At 47.1% G+C, this 20,465-nt stretch overlaps 2 protein-coding genes across 7 annotated transcripts in view; one reads left to right on the top strand and one right to left on the bottom strand.

Moving 5' to 3' along the window:
• Window positions 1–2,534, bottom strand: part of iqgap3 (IQ motif containing GTPase activating protein 3) — a 26,896-nt gene extending 24,362 nt beyond the window's left edge. For 2 of the 4 annotated variants that reach the window (XM_036135646.1, XM_036135647.1), the window contains exon 1: window positions 1,124–1,333. In XM_036135646.1, coding sequence (XP_035991539.1) covers window positions 1,124–1,151 — 28 coding nt within the window. In that variant the 5' untranslated portion in view covers window positions 1,152–1,333. Of the gene's footprint in view, window positions 1–1,123; window positions 1,334–2,516 lie in introns of those variants that run through there. The other 2 variants (XM_036135649.1, XM_036135648.1) reach the window with 2 other exon arrangements.
• On the top strand, window positions 1,394–20,465 carry LOC105922752 (tetratricopeptide repeat protein 24). Of its 3 annotated transcripts, none has more exons than XM_036135650.1 (15): window positions 1,394–1,500; window positions 2,496–2,712; window positions 2,896–3,189; window positions 5,085–5,286; window positions 5,360–5,566; window positions 5,735–5,863; window positions 5,964–6,085; window positions 6,204–6,251; window positions 13,036–13,110; window positions 15,458–15,528; window positions 15,606–15,673; window positions 15,765–15,876; window positions 15,986–16,014; window positions 16,143–16,182; window positions 19,384–20,465. In XM_036135650.1, exons 1-15 carry the CDS (start codon window positions 1,487–1,489, stop codon window positions 19,493–19,495), a joined length of 1,740 nt encoding a protein of 579 aa, XP_035991543.1. In that variant the 5' UTR covers window positions 1,394–1,486; the 3' UTR covers window positions 19,496–20,465. The 3 variants fall into 3 exon arrangements, with proteins under 3 accessions (XP_035991543.1, XP_035991545.1, XP_035991544.1); XM_036135652.1 differs by lacking the exon at window positions 1,394–1,500 and adding an exon at window positions 1,533–1,622; XM_036135651.1 differs by lacking the exons at window positions 1,394–1,500; window positions 6,204–6,251 and adding an exon at window positions 1,568–1,645 and having other exon boundaries at window positions 19,384–20,463.

Genomic DNA, 20,465 nt, shown 5'->3' with positions numbered 1-20,465 from the left:
AAATAACACTTGGGTCTCAGGAGGATAGTATTTGTGTTCTAACCCTGTGAATCTTATAATACTGCAGCTGTTATTGTGATCAGCTGAATTTCTCTGACCACAGCTGCAGAAACTGCTGCAGAACTTAACAGCTGCAGAACCTAACAGCTGCAGAACTTAACAGCTGCAGAACTTAACAGCTGCAGAACTTAACAGCTGCAGAACTTAACAGCTGTAACATCAGTCATGGTTTTCATACATCTGTGAATCAACGATGAATCAGCAGAAACCACAAAACATGGAACATGCTCCCTGGAAAAAAGGGGTTTGAAGCCGAATACAAAAACAATAATAATCATCATAACAGCATGAATAATGACAACAGTGATGATAATCATCTGGATAACTGCCAGGCAGGAGAACCGGTACTTCTCCAGAACTTCTCTAGAAACTGACCAAACGGTCGACTTAGAACAGCCCAGGAAGACCAGTCCTTCATCCTGCGGCCATCTTTGCTTATTCTAAATGACGTCCTGCTGCTCCTCACAGAACCACCATGGTACCACAGAACAGAACCACCTTAGAACCTTTCAGCTTCTCCTGACCCTTCCACGGGACATTTTGTGCTTCTGCTTCAGTTTAAGGCAAGGCAAATGTATTTGTATAGCACATTTTAGTACAGAGACAATGCAAAGTGCTTTACATGATTAAAATATTGGGGGGGGGGGGACAGACTAAAAGCAAGTAGGAATAAAATGTAGAAACAAAATAGAACATGGAAAAATAGAAACTAAAACCAAACATAAACAGTTGGACTACAAAGTTGAACTAATGATGTTTCAGTAGAACAGTTTAACTAGAGCAGTTAAAATCCTGAACAGATGTTTTTTTAATCTTGATCTAAAGGAACTCAGGCTTTCAGCACTTTTCCAGTTTTCTGGGAGTTTGTTCCAGATCAGTGGATCATAGGAACTAAATGCTGCTTCTCCATGTCTGGTTTAGTTAGTTTAGAGAAACCAATGTTCACATCTAACAATAATGCTGGTCAAAAAAAAACTAAACACGACTGAAATAACTGCGTATGATTAAAAACATATCATGAATAATGAGAATTGTTAAAGAAAAAGCCTTTTTAGAGACTCACAGCGGCTCCCTGCAGCTGAATCCGACATTTTGTTGCGGTTCTTTGTCCTCCGCCAGGTTAATAACCGCCTTCTGACGAGTTCAGGGGATAAAACCAGAGTTTGAGTGTTTTAAAGCTAAGCTCACTAAAATAAACCTGTGCGTTAAGCGCTAACGAGACGCCAACTGGCCGCTGCTTCAATCCACTTCCTGTTTCAGGTTTGAAAGCTCCCGCCGCTCTCTGATTGGCTCCATCGCCATCCGCGTCTGCTATTGGCCAGAAGGCTGCTCCGGTGGATTCTGGTCTATGTAGTTTGGCCTTGTATGTTAAAGCGAATGTTAAACTTATCTTTCAAGCCACATCAGATCACAGAACCGGAAACAGATGTTTCCGAGTCGGTAAGAAGACTTTGATCAAACGGTGATTTTATCTGCATATCGGTTACCATAGCAACCGCATCAAACTACTAACAGAGCGAGTAGCATGCTAGCTGGCTGGTGTTTCCATGAGCTGGCAGCAGGTAAGCTGCACCCTCAGTGGTAGGTGAGTTTCTGGTGTGGTTAACCAGGTTATCAGCTGTGGTCAGTGGTGTCCGCAGGTTATTTATGGGATGCGACCTCCGCCTGTGTTTAGGACAAGTGATCTATGCGGCTTTTTAGACTTTATTCCTACATAGAGCAGCGCTGCGTCATAATGGCTCATCACCTGAGCGTCATCAGCTGCAGGAACAGGAACCAGTGTCTGCAGTGTTTTCTGGATCCATGTGTCTCAGATTGAAAATTAGTTTTCATCCCTCCTCCTCTGCAGCAGCTGCTCCACGTCTGCGGCTGTGGCAGAAAGCTCAGGTGTGTCCTACCTGAATCAGGATCATATGGTCATATCACATGGTCCAAGAGTATCAGAGTGGTTTTTAGCTCATCCAACATGACAGAACCAGACAGCAGGACTGACAACTGGACCTGTATAGATGCACCCATCCCGTTTTTTCCCCATCTAATCCGATAGATCCTGGGCTGAGTGTGTCGGCTGATACCTGATACCCTAAACCGTACACCTTGCCCTGTGAGTGAAGTTATCAGGCTTGAAATAAACATTGTTTAAAAAAGTTCTGCATGTTCTTTAGCATGGTGCTATTTGTTCTGCACTGGTCTGGGTGTTGGATCGGTGCCTTTCTACCTGTATCTTCAGTCTCAGTGGGATCTGAGCCAGCTCAGGTTCACACCTGATGAGTGGAAGAGCACCTGAGGAATTTTTATCCACCTGTGACTGTGACACATCAAGGTCTATCACTTCAGCTCCAGTCATGAGTTGTGGTTCCTCTGGAGGTGGTTCAGAACCCGATCCGATTTCATAAAGATTTAATGATGACATCTGTTCCCCTTTTTCCCTGTAGACTTCATCCAGGTGAGTTTACCTGCTGCAGATTTAACATGGCTTCGGATGAGTCTCCTCCAGAGGAGAAGAAGGTGAAGAGGAGGAGCAGCAGGAAGTTGCAGAAGAAGACCGCACACATTGAAGACTTAACATCCGCCGGTCACACAGCTCTGCAGGAGGGACGACCACAGGATGCTCTGAGCTGCTTCGAACAAGCTCTGAAGATTGCTGCACAGGTAAGATCCACAGGTGAGACAGGAAAGACAGACAGGTGTGACTGACAGGTGAGGTGGACATTTGGACACGTAGGTGAGGCAAGTCAGAATCAAATATTAACCCATTAGCGGAAGTGAGGTTGCAGTTGTAGTCCTTTGGTTTTGTTAGATACTACATTTCCCATCATACTCTGGTGCCATCAGTTGCAGGACTCTCGGGTTCTACGGGCCTGTTGCTTTAATCTGGGAGCGGCCTATGTGGAGGCAGGCCGACCTCACAAAGGACTGGACTTCCTGCGACGGGCTCGGTCCGGTCCAAAGGCTGAGCGGCTCCCAGACCTCCAGTTCAACATGGCGCTGGCCCACAATGCACTGGGACAGAGCCAAGAGGCCACCGCCTGCTTCCTGCAGGCCGCTCAGTTGTACAGGTCGCAGGGAGACGGAGGCAGTGAGGGGGACGCCTGCATGGAAATGGGCCACTGCTACAGCAGAATACAGGTCAGAACCAGAACCCTAAGCTCTTTGGACCAGACCTAAATACAGAACCGAGCTTGATATCAGAAAAGAACCAAAACCACAATCTGAAAAATAGCATAATTCTCTAAATCTGACCTAGACAGGCAGGACCAGAACCATATCTTAACCTGATGCCCCGTCAGAACCAAAACCTGGAACAAATCTTAACCAGAACCAGAATTTTAACCTGATTTAGCTTGATCGTTTTGTGTTTTCTGGTTAGTGTCTCGTAATCTTTCAGTCTTGGTGCTGTGATTATCTCAGAGTTCTGTAAGCCTCACTGGGTTTTTATTCTGGGTCAGCTGATTTTCCTGTCATGCTTCCCTAGCAGCGTCCCGTCATTCCCATACTTAGATCTCACTGCTTCCCTTGTCCACCAACCACTGCTCCTCATAATTTGAAGGGAACATATCCTGTAAAATCCTCGTTTCTCGCCCTTAGATCCGTGTTGTTGTGTCCCTGGAGTCTCTGGAGAGCAGACTGAATCTAGTCTGTCAGGAGCTGCGGAGATATCTTTAGATTCTGTTTGAGTCACAGGTGTTCTGTGGTACAGCTCTTCTGACAGGTGTTCTGTGTTCCAGGTGTTCTGTGTTCCAGGTGCTCTGACAGGTGTTCTGTGTTCCAGGTGTTCTGTGTTACAGGTGCTCTGACAGGTGTTCTGTGTTCCAGATGTTCTGTGTTACAGGTGCTCTGACAGGTGTTCTGGCAGGTGTTCTGTGTTCCAGGTGTTCTGTGTTCCAGGTGTTCTGTGTTCCAGGTGTTCTGTGTTCCAGGTGCTCTGACAGGTGTTCTGTGTTCCAGGTGTTCTGTGTTCCAGGTGTTCTGTGTTCCAGGTTCTCTGACAGGTGTTCTGTGTTCCAGGTGCTCTGACAGGTGTTCTGACAGGTGTTCTGTGTTCCAGGTGTTCTGTGTTCCAGGTGCTCTGACAAGTGCTCTGACAGGTGTTCTGTGTTCCAGGTGTTCTGTGATCCAGGTGCTCTGACAGGTGTTCTGACAGGTGTTCTGTGTTCCAGGTGTTCTGTGATCCAGGTGTTCTGACAGGTGTTCTGTGTTCCAGGTGTTCTGTGTTCCGGGTGCTCTGACAGGTGTTCTGTGTTACAGGTGTTCTGTGTTCCGGGTGCTCTGACAGGTGTCCTGTGTTACAGGTGTTCTGGCAGGTGTTCTGTGTTACAGGTGTTCTGTGTTACAGGTGTTCTGACTTACAGGTGTTCTGACAGGTGTTCTGGCAGGTGTTCTGTGTTACAGGTGTTCTGTGTTACAGGTGCTCTGACAGGTGCTCTGGCAGGTGTTCTGTGTTCCAGGTGTTCTGTGTTCCGGGTGCTCTGACAGGTGTTCTGTGTTACAGGTGTTCTGTGTTCCGGGTGCTCTGACAGGTGTCCTGTGTTACAGGTGTTCTGGCAGGTGTTCTGTGTTACAGGTGTTCTGTGTTACAGGTGCTCTGACAGGTGTTCTGACAGGTGTTCTGTGTTCCAGGTGTTCTGTGTTCCGGGTGCTCTGACAGGTGTCCTGTGTTACAGGTGTTCTGGCAGGTGTTCTGTGTTACAGGTGTTCTGTGTTACAGGTGTTCTGACTTACAGGTGTTCTGACAGGTGCTCTGACAGGTGTTCTGTGTTACAGGTGTTCTGTGTTACAGGTGCTCTGACAGGTGCTCTGGCAGGTGTTCTGTGTTACAGGTGTTCTGTGTTACAGGTGTTCTGTGTTCCGGGTGCTCTGACAGGTGTTCTGTGATACAGGTGTTCTGTGTTACAGGTGTTCTGCCTTACAGGTTTTCTGACAGGTGTTCTGGCAGGTGCTCTGACAGGTGCTCTGACAGGTGTTCTGTGTTACAGGTGTTCTGACAGGTGTTGTTTGTAAGACCTGTGTCGTGTGTGTTGCAGGATTGGTCTTTGGCAGTGCAGAGTTTTCTTCGAGCAGCAGAGAGTTACAAAGTAGCCTCCATGTTGGATTCTGCAGCCGCCGCCCTTAAAGAGGCAGGAAGTCACATGGTCCATTCAGATCAGTTCAGCCATGACGACGTCAAAGACAGGCTGACCGAGTGTTTGCGTTTGAGCAACAGTGTTGGGGATCCAAGCACTCTGGGTAATCAACCGTTATTAGCCCCATTTTTTTAGAACGCATCGAATGGATCAGTAACTCCACTCATGTTGTCCAGGTGAGCTCTACCTGTCTGTGGGTGTTTCCTACTGTCGCATCAGGTGTTTCCAGGAGGCGGTGACATGTTTTCAGCCAGCGCTGGAGCTGGCAGCTCAGAGACCCCCCCTGCTGGCCAAACTGCTGCAGAACCTCGGAGCAGCCCTGAACTCTTTGGGGAAGTTCAGCTCTGCGGTGGATTATCACAGGCTGGCTGCAGGACTGTACGGTGAGTGAAGCATGCTTAGATGAAGTTTCCTGTCAGACACCTGAGAACACCGATGTTTCACCTCACTGTCCACGGACCAGCAGCTAGTCCCTGAACAGACCCCTCAGTAGTCCAAGAGATGTGACTATACCTCCTCTGAGTGTGACGTACAGGTGTGTGTACCTGCAGGCTCTCTGGGTTGCCGTGCCGATCAGGCTCGGTGTTTCAATAATCTGGCCATGGCCTGCAGTCAGCTGGGGGATGACCAGGAGGCAGCAGAGAGCTTCATCCTCGCGCTGCAGGGATTCAGAGACACAGGTATTAGGCACTGGTGGGTGTTTACAGAGGCCAGGTGTGTTTTCTGTGCGTTTTATGGAGACAGGTGTGTTACCTGTTGACTCCACATGTGTCTTTGCAGAGGACCACCTGGCTGAGGTCCAGGTATGTGAGCTGCTGGCTGAGTGTTACCTGAGGCAGAAGAAACTTCAGAAAGCTGTTCAGCTCTACAAGCAAGCTGTGAGCACGCTCTCTTACTGCAAGGTAGTACTTCTCACACCTGCGGGGAGTGGTCACATGATCATTTGGCACCTTTTTGTACCTCAGGTGTTTCTTAGACAGATTCCTGCTTTAATAACTCCTCCCATTTAGCTTGCTTTAGGCAGGTGTGTCACCCTCATGGCTGCGGCTTCTCCAGACGTCCGCTGAGGTCAGGATCTGATATGTGGCATCAGACATAAATCCCATCACTGATCCATAACTGATGTCTGACAAACATTTCATCTCTAAAATAATAGTTTAACAGATTGAATTAGTCACATTGAGCCAATCATATATCAGATACGGCCTTATGCTCTCCGCCTCTCTGCCTGCTCGGACGCTTTTTTCTCTGCTCCCTGCTTGCTTGCATTTTCCTGCCTTTTACTTTTTATCTCCTTTTTATCTCTTAACCAAAACCACAGAAAGTTGGATTTAGTTAATTTATTCATTTTCTTTTATTTATTTTTTTATTTTGATTTTGAAAAGATGCCTACCTTCACCACAATGGACTTTGACAAGCTTTTAAAGAAGATACCTGTTATGGAACTGAAAATCTGTCAACTCGAAGTGAATTATGATGTAAACCAGGGATGGGCAACTGGCAGCCCGGGGGCCGCACACGGCCCTCGTCATCACTCAGTGTGGCCCGCGAATAGATCAATAATAATTTAATAATGATGAAAAACCAAAAAAAAAAAAAAAAAAACTTGTAATTATCCTTTTGACCGATAGGGGGCCGTACCCAAACAATAGCGGGCATGGGCCGCTTTGCAACAGCGAGGAAGAAAGACAAAATGGGAAGAAGTACGGACATGGGGAATTTTTTTTGGTCTCTTGTCATTCACACACAACATAAACCGTGAGAGCCGACGTGAGTTTTGAAACTGCAAAGCTTTGTCTTAAGCAGAAGATGTGCAGCACCGCGTTCACAGACCAGTGTGATGCATTCATGAGCGTCAGAAAACTATGGTGCATTCAGGAGCATGGGACATTAGATTTTTCAGAATAAAAAGCTAACAGATGTGCATAATCAAAAAGTAACAGAAATACAATTATAGAGCATTCAGTATTGTAAGAAAGCCCACACAGTTTCTGGATAGACACATTATTGTTTGAGTTAAGTTCTGTTCCGTTTTATGCCTCTTTCCTTGTAAATTTGAAATGACCCATGCTCCTGAATGCATTGATATGGAGTTTAAATTCCTTTTTTGCAATTTTTTTTTAAAGCAAACGGTTTGTCTTTTGCTTAAGGACATATTAAAATGCATTTATATGCAGAAAATAGTTATATGTTGGTGCAGTAAACATACAGATATAAATTCATCTAAAATTTGTTCTTATTGAGAATAATTTGTAGCGTCTTTCATATCCAATTATTTGAAGTGCGTGGTCATGTGGCCCTCCAATGGTCATACTGAAAAAAATGTGGCCCTCTTTATCATGGAAGTTGCCCATCCCTGATGTAAACGCTGCGCATGGAAATGAAACAACCCTGCCTGTGATTCCGAGCGGTGACCACCAGCCCAGCGACTCAGCGAACAAACAGTTCCCTGAGGAAAATGAGAATCCCTGGACCACTCTGGGTGCAAAACCAAAGGATCAACGAACCCCACACCTAGACAAAGAAAACTGGCCGAGACTACAGAGAGATGTCCCAGGACAAGTGAAACAACAGCGGGCTGTTCTCACAACAAATGATAGGAGTAAACCAGCTGGAAATGTTGGAATTCCATTACGAAATAGATTTGCTCCGCTCCAAAATGTGACCCAGGAGAATCACAGCAACATTCAGAGGTATGTCAACACTAAGCTACCAGAGAGAAGACATGCCATGGGGCCAAGGACCCTGATATTATTCAATGGATCTGTAAGTGGGATTAAACATTTCTGTAACAAGAAAAACACAGAGGTGTTGATTTATAACGATAGGAACTGTGCCCTGGTGTCTGATGTTTCAGACATCCTTCCAAGGATCTTGAAAGAACGCCCGACTCTGGAAAAACTCATAATACAAGCTGAAGCCCTGGGCGACGCCACCCAGATAAGAAAATCAGAAGTATTGAAAGAGGATTACATTCGTCTACTGAACTTTGTTGATGGCCTGAATGTCAAGGTGTTTCTCAGTGGCCCTCATGCGCCCGTTAATTGTGGAGACGAGATTTTTTTCCAGGATTCTGATGCTAAACAAATGGCTGGAAAAAACATACAAACAAACAACTGTAACCTTCATAGACAACTTTAACATCTTCTGGGAGAGGAGACATCTGTTCAGCGACAATGGTTTCTCATCCCTCTAAATGGGTCAGGTGCAAAACGGCTGATTTCAAACATCTTCTATTCTGTGAACCATGCATCATCAGCTTTGTCCCAAAACAAAGTACATTCAGTGCCAAAACAAATGATAAGCCCAGTGCAGCCCGAACAATCCAAGATAAAGATGGCCAGAAAGATGACACAGAATGAGGCGTTGTCAGAGCTACAGGACGATTCATCCCAGATCTCAGCAGGACAAAGACAGGACCAAGAACCGCCATCTTCACAAACACCGGTCCAGACTGGACCCGCCTCCCCTTCTTCTCCACAAAGCCCAGAAGTTCCTTTTCTGGAATTTCCTCCCAACATGAACAAAGTATTTAAGATTGGCCTACAGATGACATCTTCTCCACATTCTGCCATTCTGCTGTAAATAAACCAGGATTTTCTAAAGGCCTCAGATCCTCAGATCTGAGACAGATCGGGCCCTGGCCACACGTTTATCAGACATGACAGTTTCCAGCATCAGCTTGGGCCTTTTGCCAGAGATTATGGAATATCTGTGATAATACGTGGCAGAAATAAGAAAAACAAAAGAATAAACAGGAACAAATACTTAAAAGTCATAAACTGTCAGATGCAACCTGCCACAGAGACAGTATCAACCACTAAGTCATATAAACTGGGTTTACTAAATATTAGATCTCTTTCAGGAAAATCCCTTTTAATTAATGACTTCATTATTAACAATAAACTTGATGTAATGTTTTAACACAAACATGGTTACATGAATTTAGTGAAGCAGCTATACTGATGGAGTCAACACCTCCAAACTACAATTTTCTTTGTGAGAGCAGACAGCAAAGGAAAGGTGGAGGAGTAGCAACATTGTTTAATTATTCACTAAAGTGTAAAAAGGTGTTTTTGGGAAAATTCGATTCTTTTGAACATTTGGCTCTCCAGGTAAAGGGCCCGGTACGAACTATGTTTCTGAATGTTTACAGGCCTCCTAAGTCCACATCAAACTTTTTTAATGATCTTAGTGACCTGCTTTCTGTGATATGTGTTGATTATGACTTTTTAATTATTGTTGGAGACTTCAACTTTCACGTTGACAACCCTGAAGACAGAAGTGCAAAACTGTGTGACACACTTAGAAACTTTGGTTTACCTCAACATGTTAAACAGCCAACACACAAACAGGGACATATTTTAGACTTGATCATCACTAAAGGTCTAAAGATTTCACAGGTCAATGTAACTGATGTTGCCCTATCTGATCATTTTTCTGTTACCTTTGAAAGCACAATTACCAGTGACTCATTTAGCCAAAGGGACATCATAAGAAAACGCACCTTTTAAGGACAATGCCACGGAAACCTTTATTCAAGCTTACTCTGCTACTTCAACCTTGGGCTGCAACTCAGTAGATGAGCTAGTAGATAACTTTCAGTCTAAAGTCTCAGACATCATTGACTGCATTGCTCCAGTCAAAGTGAAAGTTCTTTCCGGGAAGAAAAAATCTCCTTGGAGAAATGCTCCAGCAGTTAGAGGTGAAAAAAGGGAATGTGGAAAAGCTGAACGCAGGTGGAGAAAGAACAGACTGCAGGTTCACTACGACATCTATAAAGAGAGACTTTACAGATATAACGTATAGTCATGGCCAAAAGTATTGAGAATGATTCAAATGTTAATATTTACAGTCTACTGCTTCAGTTTTTATAACGGCAATTTGCATACACTCCAGAATGTTATAAAGAGTGATCAGCGTAACAGCAATTAATTCCAAAGTCAATATTTGGCTACAAAATGAACTTTATCCCCCAAAACACATTTGAACGTCATTGCAGCCCTGCCTTAAAGGAGCAGCTAACATGGTTTCAGTGATTGCTCCATTAACACAGGTGTGGGTGGTGATGAGGACAGGGCTGGAGATCAATCTGTCATGATTAAGTCAGAATGACACCACTGGACACTTTAAAAAGAGGCTGGTGCTTGGCATCATTGTTTCTCTTCTGTGAACCATGGTTATCTCTAAAGAAACACGTGCAGTCATCATTGCACTGCCCAAAAATGGCCTAACAGGAAAGAGAATGTCAGCTAGAAAGATTGCACCTCAGTAAACAATCTATGGCATCATCAAGAACTTCAAGGAGAGAGGTTCCATTGTTGCCAAAAAGGCTCCAGGGCGCCCAAGAAAGACCAGCAAGCGCCAGGACCGCCTCTTAAAAGTGTTTCAGCTGCTGGATGAGGCTACCACCAGTGCAGAGCTTGCTCAGGAATGGCAGCAGGCAGGTGTGAGTGCATCTGAACGCACTGTGAGGCGGTGAGTATTGGAACAAGGCCTAGAGCAAGACCAGAGGGCAGCAGATCATGTGAAAATATAATATTTGTGTCATTCTCAATACTTTTGGCCATGACTGTACAATTGAAAAATGCAAGAGAATCTTTCTTCTCTGAGATCATGAAGAAAAACATTAATAACGCTCGTGTCTTATTTTCCACAGCCGACAGGTTAACAAACCCTCCTGTGTCCGTAACTTCTGAACTCCACTCCACCAGGGCCTGTAATGAACTTTCTAACTTCTTTACTGAGAAAATCCTAAAAATTAGAGGATCACTTTGTACTTCCATATCAACACCAGAACCAAAGCCGTATCCAGCAGGAACTTATCCTGACAAAATGTCCCAATTCAGCCAAATAAACTCCAAAAGCTTAGAAGAGATTATTCAGCAGCTAAGTTCCTCCTCCTGCTGCCTTGATGTTCTACCCACAGCGTTCTTTAAGAACGTTCTGCCTGTCATAGCGTCTGATCAGACTCAGATAATAAACACGTCCCTTCTGTCAGGAGTTTTCCTCCAGTCCCTAAAAACAGCAATTATCAAACCACTGCTGAAAAAGAATAATTTAGACAAAGTTCTCCTCCAGAACTTCAGGCCCATCTCAAACCTCCTTTATCAGTAGATTATTGAAAAAGCTGAGTTTCAACAATTAAACACCTTCTTAACAACGACCAGCCGCTTTGATGTTCTCCAGTCAGGTTTCCTCACCACAGTACAGAGACCGCCCTGATCAAGGTGCTGGTTCTGTTGGACCTCAGAACCTCAGTGCTGGTTCTGTTGGACCTCAGTGCTGGTTCTGGTGGACCTCAGAACCTCAGTGCTGGTTCTGTTGGACCTCAGTGCTGGTTCTATTGGACCTCAGAACCTCAGTGCTGGTTCTGTTGGACCTCAGAACCTCAGTGCTGGTTCTGATGGACCTCAGTGCTGGTTCTATTGGACCTCAGTGCTGGTTCTGTTGGACCTCAGAACCTCAGTGCTGGTTCTGATGGACCTCAGAACATCAGTGCTGGTTCTGATGGATCTCAGAACCTCAGTGCTGGTTCTGATGGACCTCAGTGTTGGTTCTGGTGGACCTCAGTGCTGGTTCTGATGGACCTCAGAACCTCAGTGCTGGTTCTGTTGGACCTCAGAACCTCAGTGCTGGTTCTGATGGACCTCAGTGCTGGTTCTATTGGACCTCAGTGCTGGTTCTGTTGGACCTCAGAACCTCAGTGCTGGTTCTGATGGACCTCAGAACATCAGTGCTGGTTCTGATGGATCTCAGAACCTCAGTGCTGGTTCTGATGGACCTCAGTGTTGGTTCTGGTGGACCTCAGTGCTGGTTCTGATGGACCTCAGAACCTCAGTGCTGGTTCTGTTGGACCTCAGTGCAGCATTGATACTGTGGATCACTCCATCCTGTTAGAACATCAGGAGAACTGGGTCGGCCTCTCTGCTGCAGCTCTCCACTGGTTTAAATCCTACTTAAAGGACTTTTAGTGTCAGCAGGTAACTTTACATCAGAGACGACATAAATCACATGTGGGGTTCTCCAAGGTTCCATCCTGGGTTCCTCCTGTTCTAGATCTACATGCTCCTCTAGCTCAGATCATAAACATCATCAGCTACCATCACTATGCAGACGACACACAGCTCTACATCACCATGTCACCAGGTGACTATGAACCAGTTCAGCCTCTGAGGAAATAGAAGAAATCAATGCAGGAGGAGACAAAATGTTCTTTAACTGAATAAAAACAAGACTAAGAACGTAGAGAAATGGACCCGGTTCTGAAGTCCTTCCACTAAGACTAAGAACGTAGAGAACATGGACCTGGTTCTGAAGTCCTTCCACTAAGACTAAGAACGTAGAGAACATGGACCCGGTTCTGAAGTCCTCACTAAGACTAAGAACGTAGAGAACATGGACCCGGTTCTGAATTAGCACCTAAATCCATCACAGACTTGTTATCAGGGCATCAACCCTCCAGACCACTCAGGTCTTCTGGCTCCAGCCTGCTCTGCAGAACCAGAACCAGAACCAGACATGGAGAAGCAGCATTTAGTTCCTGTGCTCCACTGATCAGGAACAAACTCCCAGAAAACTGGAAAAGTGCAGAAAGCCTGAGTTCCTTTAAATCAAGATTAAAATCACATTTGTTTAGGATTAACTTTGACTGTTCTAGTTAAACTGTTCTACTGTTTTTAATGTTCTATTTTGTTTCTACATTCTATCTCTACTTGCTTTTATTCTGTTTTATTTTCCTATATTTTAATCATGTAAAGCACTTTGCATTCTCTCTGTACTAATTTGTGCTTTATAAATAAATTTGCCTTGAATGGTTCTGACCAACCACAGCTGCAGTTGTTGTTGTCAGGAAGCTGAAGGAGTTCAGGACCGCCTGGTGGAGCATCTGTCTGCAGCTCTGCAGCAGAGTCTGGCTGTGACACAGGTTGGAGCATGGCACCTGCAGACACAACAGCACCACACAACATGACTCCACCCACAGAGCACAACACAACATGACTCCACCCACAGAGCAAAACACAACATGACTCCACCCACAGGGCAAAACACAACATGACTCCACCCACAGAGCAACTACACAACATGACTCCACCCACAGAGCAAAACACAACATGACTCCACCCACAGGGCAAAACACAACATGACTCCACCCACAGGGCAAAACACAACATGACTCCACCCACAGAGCAACTACACAACATGACTCCACCCACAGGGCAAAACACAACATGACTCCACCCACAGGGCAAAACACAACATGACTCCACCCACAGAGCAACTACACAACATGACTCCACCCACAGAGCAAAACACAACATGACTCCACCCACAGAGCAACTACAAAACATGACTCCACCCACAGAGCAACTACACAACTTGACTCCACCCACAGAGCAAAACACAACATGACTCCACCCACAGAGCAACTACACAACTTGACTCCACCCACAGAGCAAAACACAACATGACTCCACCCACAGAGCAACTACACAACATGACTCCACCCACAGAGCAAAACACAACATGACTCCACCCACAGAGCAACTACACAACATGACTCCACCCACAGAGCACAACACAACATGACTCCACCCACAGAGCAACTACACAACATGACTCCACCCACAGAGCAAAACACAACATGACTCCACCCACAGAGCAAAACACAACATGACTCCACCCACAGAGCAACTACACAACATGACTCCACCCACAGAGCACAACACAACATGACTCCACCCACAGAGCAAAACACAACATGACTCCACCCACAGAGCAACTACACAACATGACTCCACCCACAGAGCAAAACACAACATGACTCCACCCACAGAGCAACTACACAACATGACTCCACCCACAGAGCACAACACAACATGACTCCACCCACAGAGCAAAACACAACATGACTCCACCCACAGAGCAACTACACAACATGACTCCACCCACAGAGCAAAACACAACATGACTCCACCCACAGAGCAACTACACAACTTGACTCCACCCACAGAGCAACTACACAACATGACTCCACCCACAGAGCAAAACACAACATGACTCCACCCACAGAGCAACTACACAACATGACTCCACCCACAGAGCAACTACACAACATGACTCCACCCACAGAGCACAACACAACATGACTCCACCCACAGAGCAAAACACAACATGACTCCACCCACAGAGCAAAACACAACATGACTCCACCCACAGAGCACAACACAACATCACTCCACCCACAGAGCAACTACACAACATGACTCCACCCACAGAGCACAACACAACATGACTCCACCCACAGAGCAAAACACAACATGACTCCACCCACAGAGCAACTACACAACATGACTCCACCCACAGAGCAACAACACAACATGACTCCACCCACAGAGCAACTACACAACATGACTCCACCCACAGAGCAAAACACAACATGACTCCACCCACAGAGCAAAACACAACATGACTCCACCCACAGAGCAAAACACAACATGACTCCACCCACAGAGCAAAACACAACATGACTCCACCCACAGAGTCCAACACAACATGACTCCACCCACAGAGCAAAACACAACATGACTCCACCCACAGAGCAACTACACAACTTGACTCCACCCACAGAGCAACTACACAACATGACTCCACCCACAGAGCAAAACACAACATGACTCCACCCACAGAGCAACTACACAACATGACTCCACCCACAGAGCAAAACACAACATGACTCCACCCACAGAGCAAAACACAACATGACTCCACCCACAGAGCAAAACACAACATGACTCCACCCACAGAGCAACTACACAACTTGACTCCACCCACAGAGCAACTACACAACATGACTCCACCCACAGAGCAAAACACAACATGACTCCACCCACAGAGCAACTACACAACATGACTCCACCCACAGAGCAAAACACAACATGACTCCACCCACAGAGCAACTACACAACATGACTCCACCCACAGAGCAAAACACAACCTGACTCCACCCACAGAGCAACTACACAACATGACTCCACCCACAGAGCAACTACACAACATGACTCCACCCACAGAGCAACTACACAACATGACTCCACCCACAGAGCAAAACACAACATGACTCCACCCACAGAGCAACTACACAACATGACTCCACCCACAGAGCAACTACACAACCTGACTCCACCCACAGAGCAACTACACAACCACACCTGCAGCTCACTCATCTCGTTATAAATCAGCCATCAGATGTTTCTGCTGCTCTCCACCCTCAGAGGCCACACCCCGACAGGACCTGCCTATACCTGCCACACCCTCACAGCTCACCTGGTGGACAGGATGTCAGGTGACTGTTGCTGAAACACAAACACGCTTGGTGATTGGTCACATGTTCTGACTTATTCGTGTTCTCTGTGAACACAGGAAGAGTGGCACAGCACCAAGTCTGGCAGCTAATCAGCAATCAGGTGGGCAAAGACTAGAGGCTCCAGGTGAGTTTTAGCTTGATTGTTTTCAGTCTTTTGTTGCTATGGTAACGCCCGATTGTCACCAGTTTCTATGGTAACACCTGATTGTCCCCAGACGCAGGACGTAAAGGTGAGGCAAGCTCAGGTGGACAGTCAGCAGCAGAGCCGACCAGGTCATCAGAGGGCGGAGTCAGTGACGGTGCGAGTCTAACACCTGGATTCCAGCGGTAAGATGCCAGCATTAACAGTCTTTCATCAGTTTATCTAAGGTTACCTGTTACCTGCAGTTTAGGTGTGCAGCCAGCCTGTAACCATAAAGTTGCATCTGTGTTTCAGTTCAGTGCCATCAGAGAAGCTGCACCAAGGTGAGTTCTCTGGACCGATATACCTAAACATGCGTCGAAACACCTGAGCCACCAGGTGTACCTCAGCAGAACATTAGATCAGGTCCAAACCTGAAGGTTGAAGGTGTGACCTTCCTGTGTGTTTCCAGGTGAGCAGTGGTTGGACAGAGAGAATCCTCACCCAGACAGGTAACTGACACCTGTGTAAACCTCCGTCTGAGTATTAAAACAGGAAGCACTCCCTGTTCGAACTGATGCCATCAGGCAGGTGTTACAACTCAGGTCATTGGTCATAAAAAGGCTGAAAGATACAAGCTCTGGTTGATAATTTTATCAGTGAAAAAGTGGAGGAAGCTTTCCCAGAGTTCAGTGGAGGCGTCAAAACCAACAAACCTGGTTTGAGCGTTGAGAGCAGTGTCTATGGTTTTAAACAGAACTCTGGGGTTGTTCCAGTCAGACGCAGTTATGTCAGAGATGTTTATTCTTCTCAGCCTCAACAATCCTCTGACAGCACAAAGGCTCTCCTTGACAATGCCAAAAGATGCAGCCTGTCCGTTTTCCACCTGCGCTCCGCCCTCCTGCACTCAGCCTGCAGCACCAGTGACGTCAGGCCGGGCTCAGGTCCGCTCGCCTCTCACTTACCAGCACAAACAGAGGTGCAGCACGCAGGACTTCCATGGTAGTTTTCCTCCATTTACGGGTCTCTGCTGCGTCCATCCTGACTCCATCCTCCATGTTTCTGACTCCATCCTCCATGTCTCTGACTCCATCCTCCATGTCTCTGACTCCATCCTCCATGTCTCTGACTCCATCCTCCATGTTTCTGACTCCATCCTCCATGTTTCTGACTCCATCCTCCATGTCTCTGACTCCATCCTCCATGTCTCTGACTCCATCCTCCATGTCTCTGACTCCATCCTCCATGTTTCTGACTCCATCCTCCGTGTCTCTGACTCCATCCTCCATGTTTCTGACTCCATCCTCCATGTGTCTGACTCCATCCTCCGTGTCTCTGACTCCATCCTCCATGTCTCTGACTCCATCCTCCATGTGTCTGACTCCATCCTCCGTGTCTCTGACTCCATCCTCCGTGTCTCTGACTCCATCGTCCGTGTCTCTGACTCCATCCTCCGTGTCTCTGACTCCATCCTCCATGTGTCTGACTCCATCCTCCGTGTCTCTGACTCCATCCTCCGTGTCTCTGACTCCATCCTCCGTGTCTCTGACTCCATCCTCCGTGTCTCTGACTCCATCCTCCGTGTCTCTGACTCCATCCTCCATGTTTCTGACTCCATCCTCCGTGTCTCTGACTCCATCCTCCATGTGTCTGACTCCATCCTCCGTGTCTCTGACTCCATCCTCCGTGTCTCTGACTCCATCGTCCGTGTCTCTGACTCCATCCTCCGTGTCTCTGACTCCATCCTCCATGTGTCTGACTCCATCCTCCATGTTTCTGACTCCATCCTCCATGTCTCTGACTCCATCCTCCATCTTTCTGACTCCATCCTCCGTGTCTCTGACTCCATCCTCCGTGTCTCTGACTCCATCCTCCGTGTCTCTGACTCCATCCTCCGTGTCTCTGACTCCATCCTCCATGTGTCTGACTCCATCCTCCGTGTCTCTGACTCCATCCTCCGTGTCTCTGACTCCATCCTCCATGTGTCTGACTCCATCCTCCGTGTCTCTGACTCCATCCTCCGTGTCTCTGACTCCATCCTCCATGTCTCTGACTCCATCCTCCATGTGTCTGACTCCATCCTCCGTGTCTCTGACTCCATCCTCCATGTCTCTGACTCCATCCTCCATGTCTCTGACTCCATCCTCCATGTGTCTGACTCCATCCTCCGTGTCTCTGACTCCATCCTCCGTGTCTCTGACTCCATCCTCCGTGTCTCTGACTCCATCGTCCGTGTCTCTGACTCCATCCTCCGTGTCTCTGACTCCATCCTCCGTGTTTCTGACTCCATCCTCCGTGTCTCTGACTCCATCCTCCGTGTCTCTGACTCCATCCTCCATGTGTCTGACTCCATCCTCCGTGTCTCTGACTCCATCCTCCGTGTCTCTGACTCCATCCTCCGTGTCTCTGACTCCATCCTCCGTGTCTCTGACTCCATCCTCCATGTCTCTGACTCCATCCTCCGTGTCTCTGACTCCATCCTCCATGTCTCTGACTCCATCCTCCATGTCTCTGACTCCATCCTCCGTGTCTCTGACTCCATCCTCCGTGTCTCTGACTCCATCCTCCATGTCTCTGACTCCATCCTCCGTGTCTCTGACTCCATCCTCCATGTCTCTGACTCCATCCTCCATGATTCTGACTCCATCCTCTATGATTCTGACTCCATCCTCCATGATTCTGACTCCATCCTCCATGTCTCTGACTCCATCCTCCATGTATCTGACTCCATCCTCCATGTTTCTGACTCCATCCTCCATGTCTCTGACTCCATCCTCCATGTCTCTGACTCCATCCTCCGTGTTTCTGACTCCATCCTCCGTGTGTCTGACTCCATCCTCCATGTCTCTGACTCCATCCTCCATGTTTCTGACTCCATCCTCCATGTCTCTGACTCCATCCTCCATATCTCTGACTCCATCCTCCATGTTTCTGACTCCATCCTCCATGTATCTGACTCCATCCTCCATGTTTCTGACTCCATCCTCCATGTTTCTGACTCCATCCTCTATGATTCTGACTCCATCCTCCATGATTCTGACTCCATCCTCCATGTCTCTGACTCCATCCTCTATGTCTCTGACTCCATCCTCCATGATTCTGACTCCATCCTCTATGATTCTGACTCCATCCTCCATGATTCTGACTCCATCCTCCATGATTCTGACTCCATCCTCCACGTCTCTGACTCCATCCTCCATGTCTCTGACTCCATCCTCCATGTTTCTGACTCCATCCTCCATGTCTCTGACTCCATCCTCCATGATTCTGACTCCATCCTCCATGTTTCTGACTCCATCCTCCATGTTTCTGACTCCATCCTCCACGTTTCTGACTCCATCCTCCATGTTTCTGACTCCATCCTCCACGTTTCTGACTCCATCCTCCGTGGTCTCTGACTCCATCCTCCATGTCTCTGACTCCATCCGTTTTCTTGGCCCAGGCTTCCTAAAAAGTCCTACCCCCACATCAGGGTCTTTTTCCTGGGAAAGTGAAATCCTCCAAGTGGAAGCGCTAGCTGGGCTTTAGGGCTCTAAATAAAACAGAAAATAACTGAATAGATTGTGTATTATTAGCATGAGTGAGCAATTGTGGCTTTGTTCTTTTTTATTTTACTTTACTGTCTACATTTCAGGGTTCCTGTAATTGTTTTACTATGACAATAAGGTTATTGAATTATTAAATGGAACTGAACTCTCTTTTATCTTTTTCAGTGAAGCTTCCTCACCTCAGCAGGTGGAGTCCTCCCCCACCAGCTCAGGTGACGTCAGAAAGGCAGCGTCACCTGTGTCCAGTTGGAAGTCCCGCCTCTGTTCATTAATGTAGTCTCCTGATTGGACAATGAACTTCTCCTCATATTGAGGACGTTAGGTTATCAGGACTCTCCCAAAGACGCCTGAAACGTTTTATCACGGCTTCACCTTCGTGCTTCCAGTCCATTCTGGACTCCTCCATCATGGCTTCCTGCTGCTGCTTTCCTGCTTCATTCACTCAGGTGTGACAGGTGTACCAGGTGTACCAGGGGATCCAGAGGCTCGATGCTCTCACAGATTTCTCAGACTCTGTCCCACTGCAAACCAGAACCAGACGGCTTTTATGGACTCTGCATCAAACTTAAGATGAAACGATCATCTGCGCCCCCTGCTGGCTGAACGCCTGGTGCCTCCCTGCTGCTTGCAGGAGATCTGAGGTGGAGCTGGTGGAGCTATAGGTCCCTCAGAGGTTCTGATCTAGTTCCCTGAGAGGTTCTGATCCAGATCCATGAGAGGTTCTGATCCAGATCCATGAGAGGTTCTGATCCAGGTCCCTCAGAGGTTCTGATCCAGGTCCCTCAGAGGTTCTGATCTAGTTCCCTGAGAGGTTCTGATCCAGATCCATGAGAGGTTCTGATCCAGGTCCCTCAGAGGTTCTGATCCAGGTCCCTCAGAGGTTCTGATCCAGTTCCGTGAGAGGTTCTGATCCAGATCCCTGAGAGGTTCTGATCTAGTTCCCTGAGAGGTTCTGATCCAGATCCCTGAGAGGTTCTGATCCAGCTCCCTCAGAGGTTCTGATCCAGGTCTCTCAGAGGTTCTGATCTAGTTCAGGTTCTGATCCAAGTCCCTCAGAGGTTCTGATCCAGGTCCCTGAGAGGTTCTGATCCAAGTTCTGATCCAGGTCCCTCAGAGGTTCTGATCCAGGTCCCTCAGAGGTTCTGATCTAGTTCCCTCAGAGGTTCTGATCCAGATCCCTGAGAGGTTCTGATCCAGGTCCCTCAGAGGTTCTGATCCAGGTCCCTCAGAGGTTCTGATCCAGGTCT

This window comes from Fundulus heteroclitus, chromosome 3, assembly GCF_011125445.2.
Source record: "Fundulus heteroclitus isolate FHET01 chromosome 3, MU-UCD_Fhet_4.1, whole genome shotgun sequence".
Taxonomy (NCBI): domain Eukaryota; kingdom Metazoa; phylum Chordata; class Actinopteri; order Cyprinodontiformes; family Fundulidae; genus Fundulus; species Fundulus heteroclitus.
Note: the sequence above shows the minus strand (reverse complement) of the source record. Positions and strands in the feature narration are given on the sequence as shown.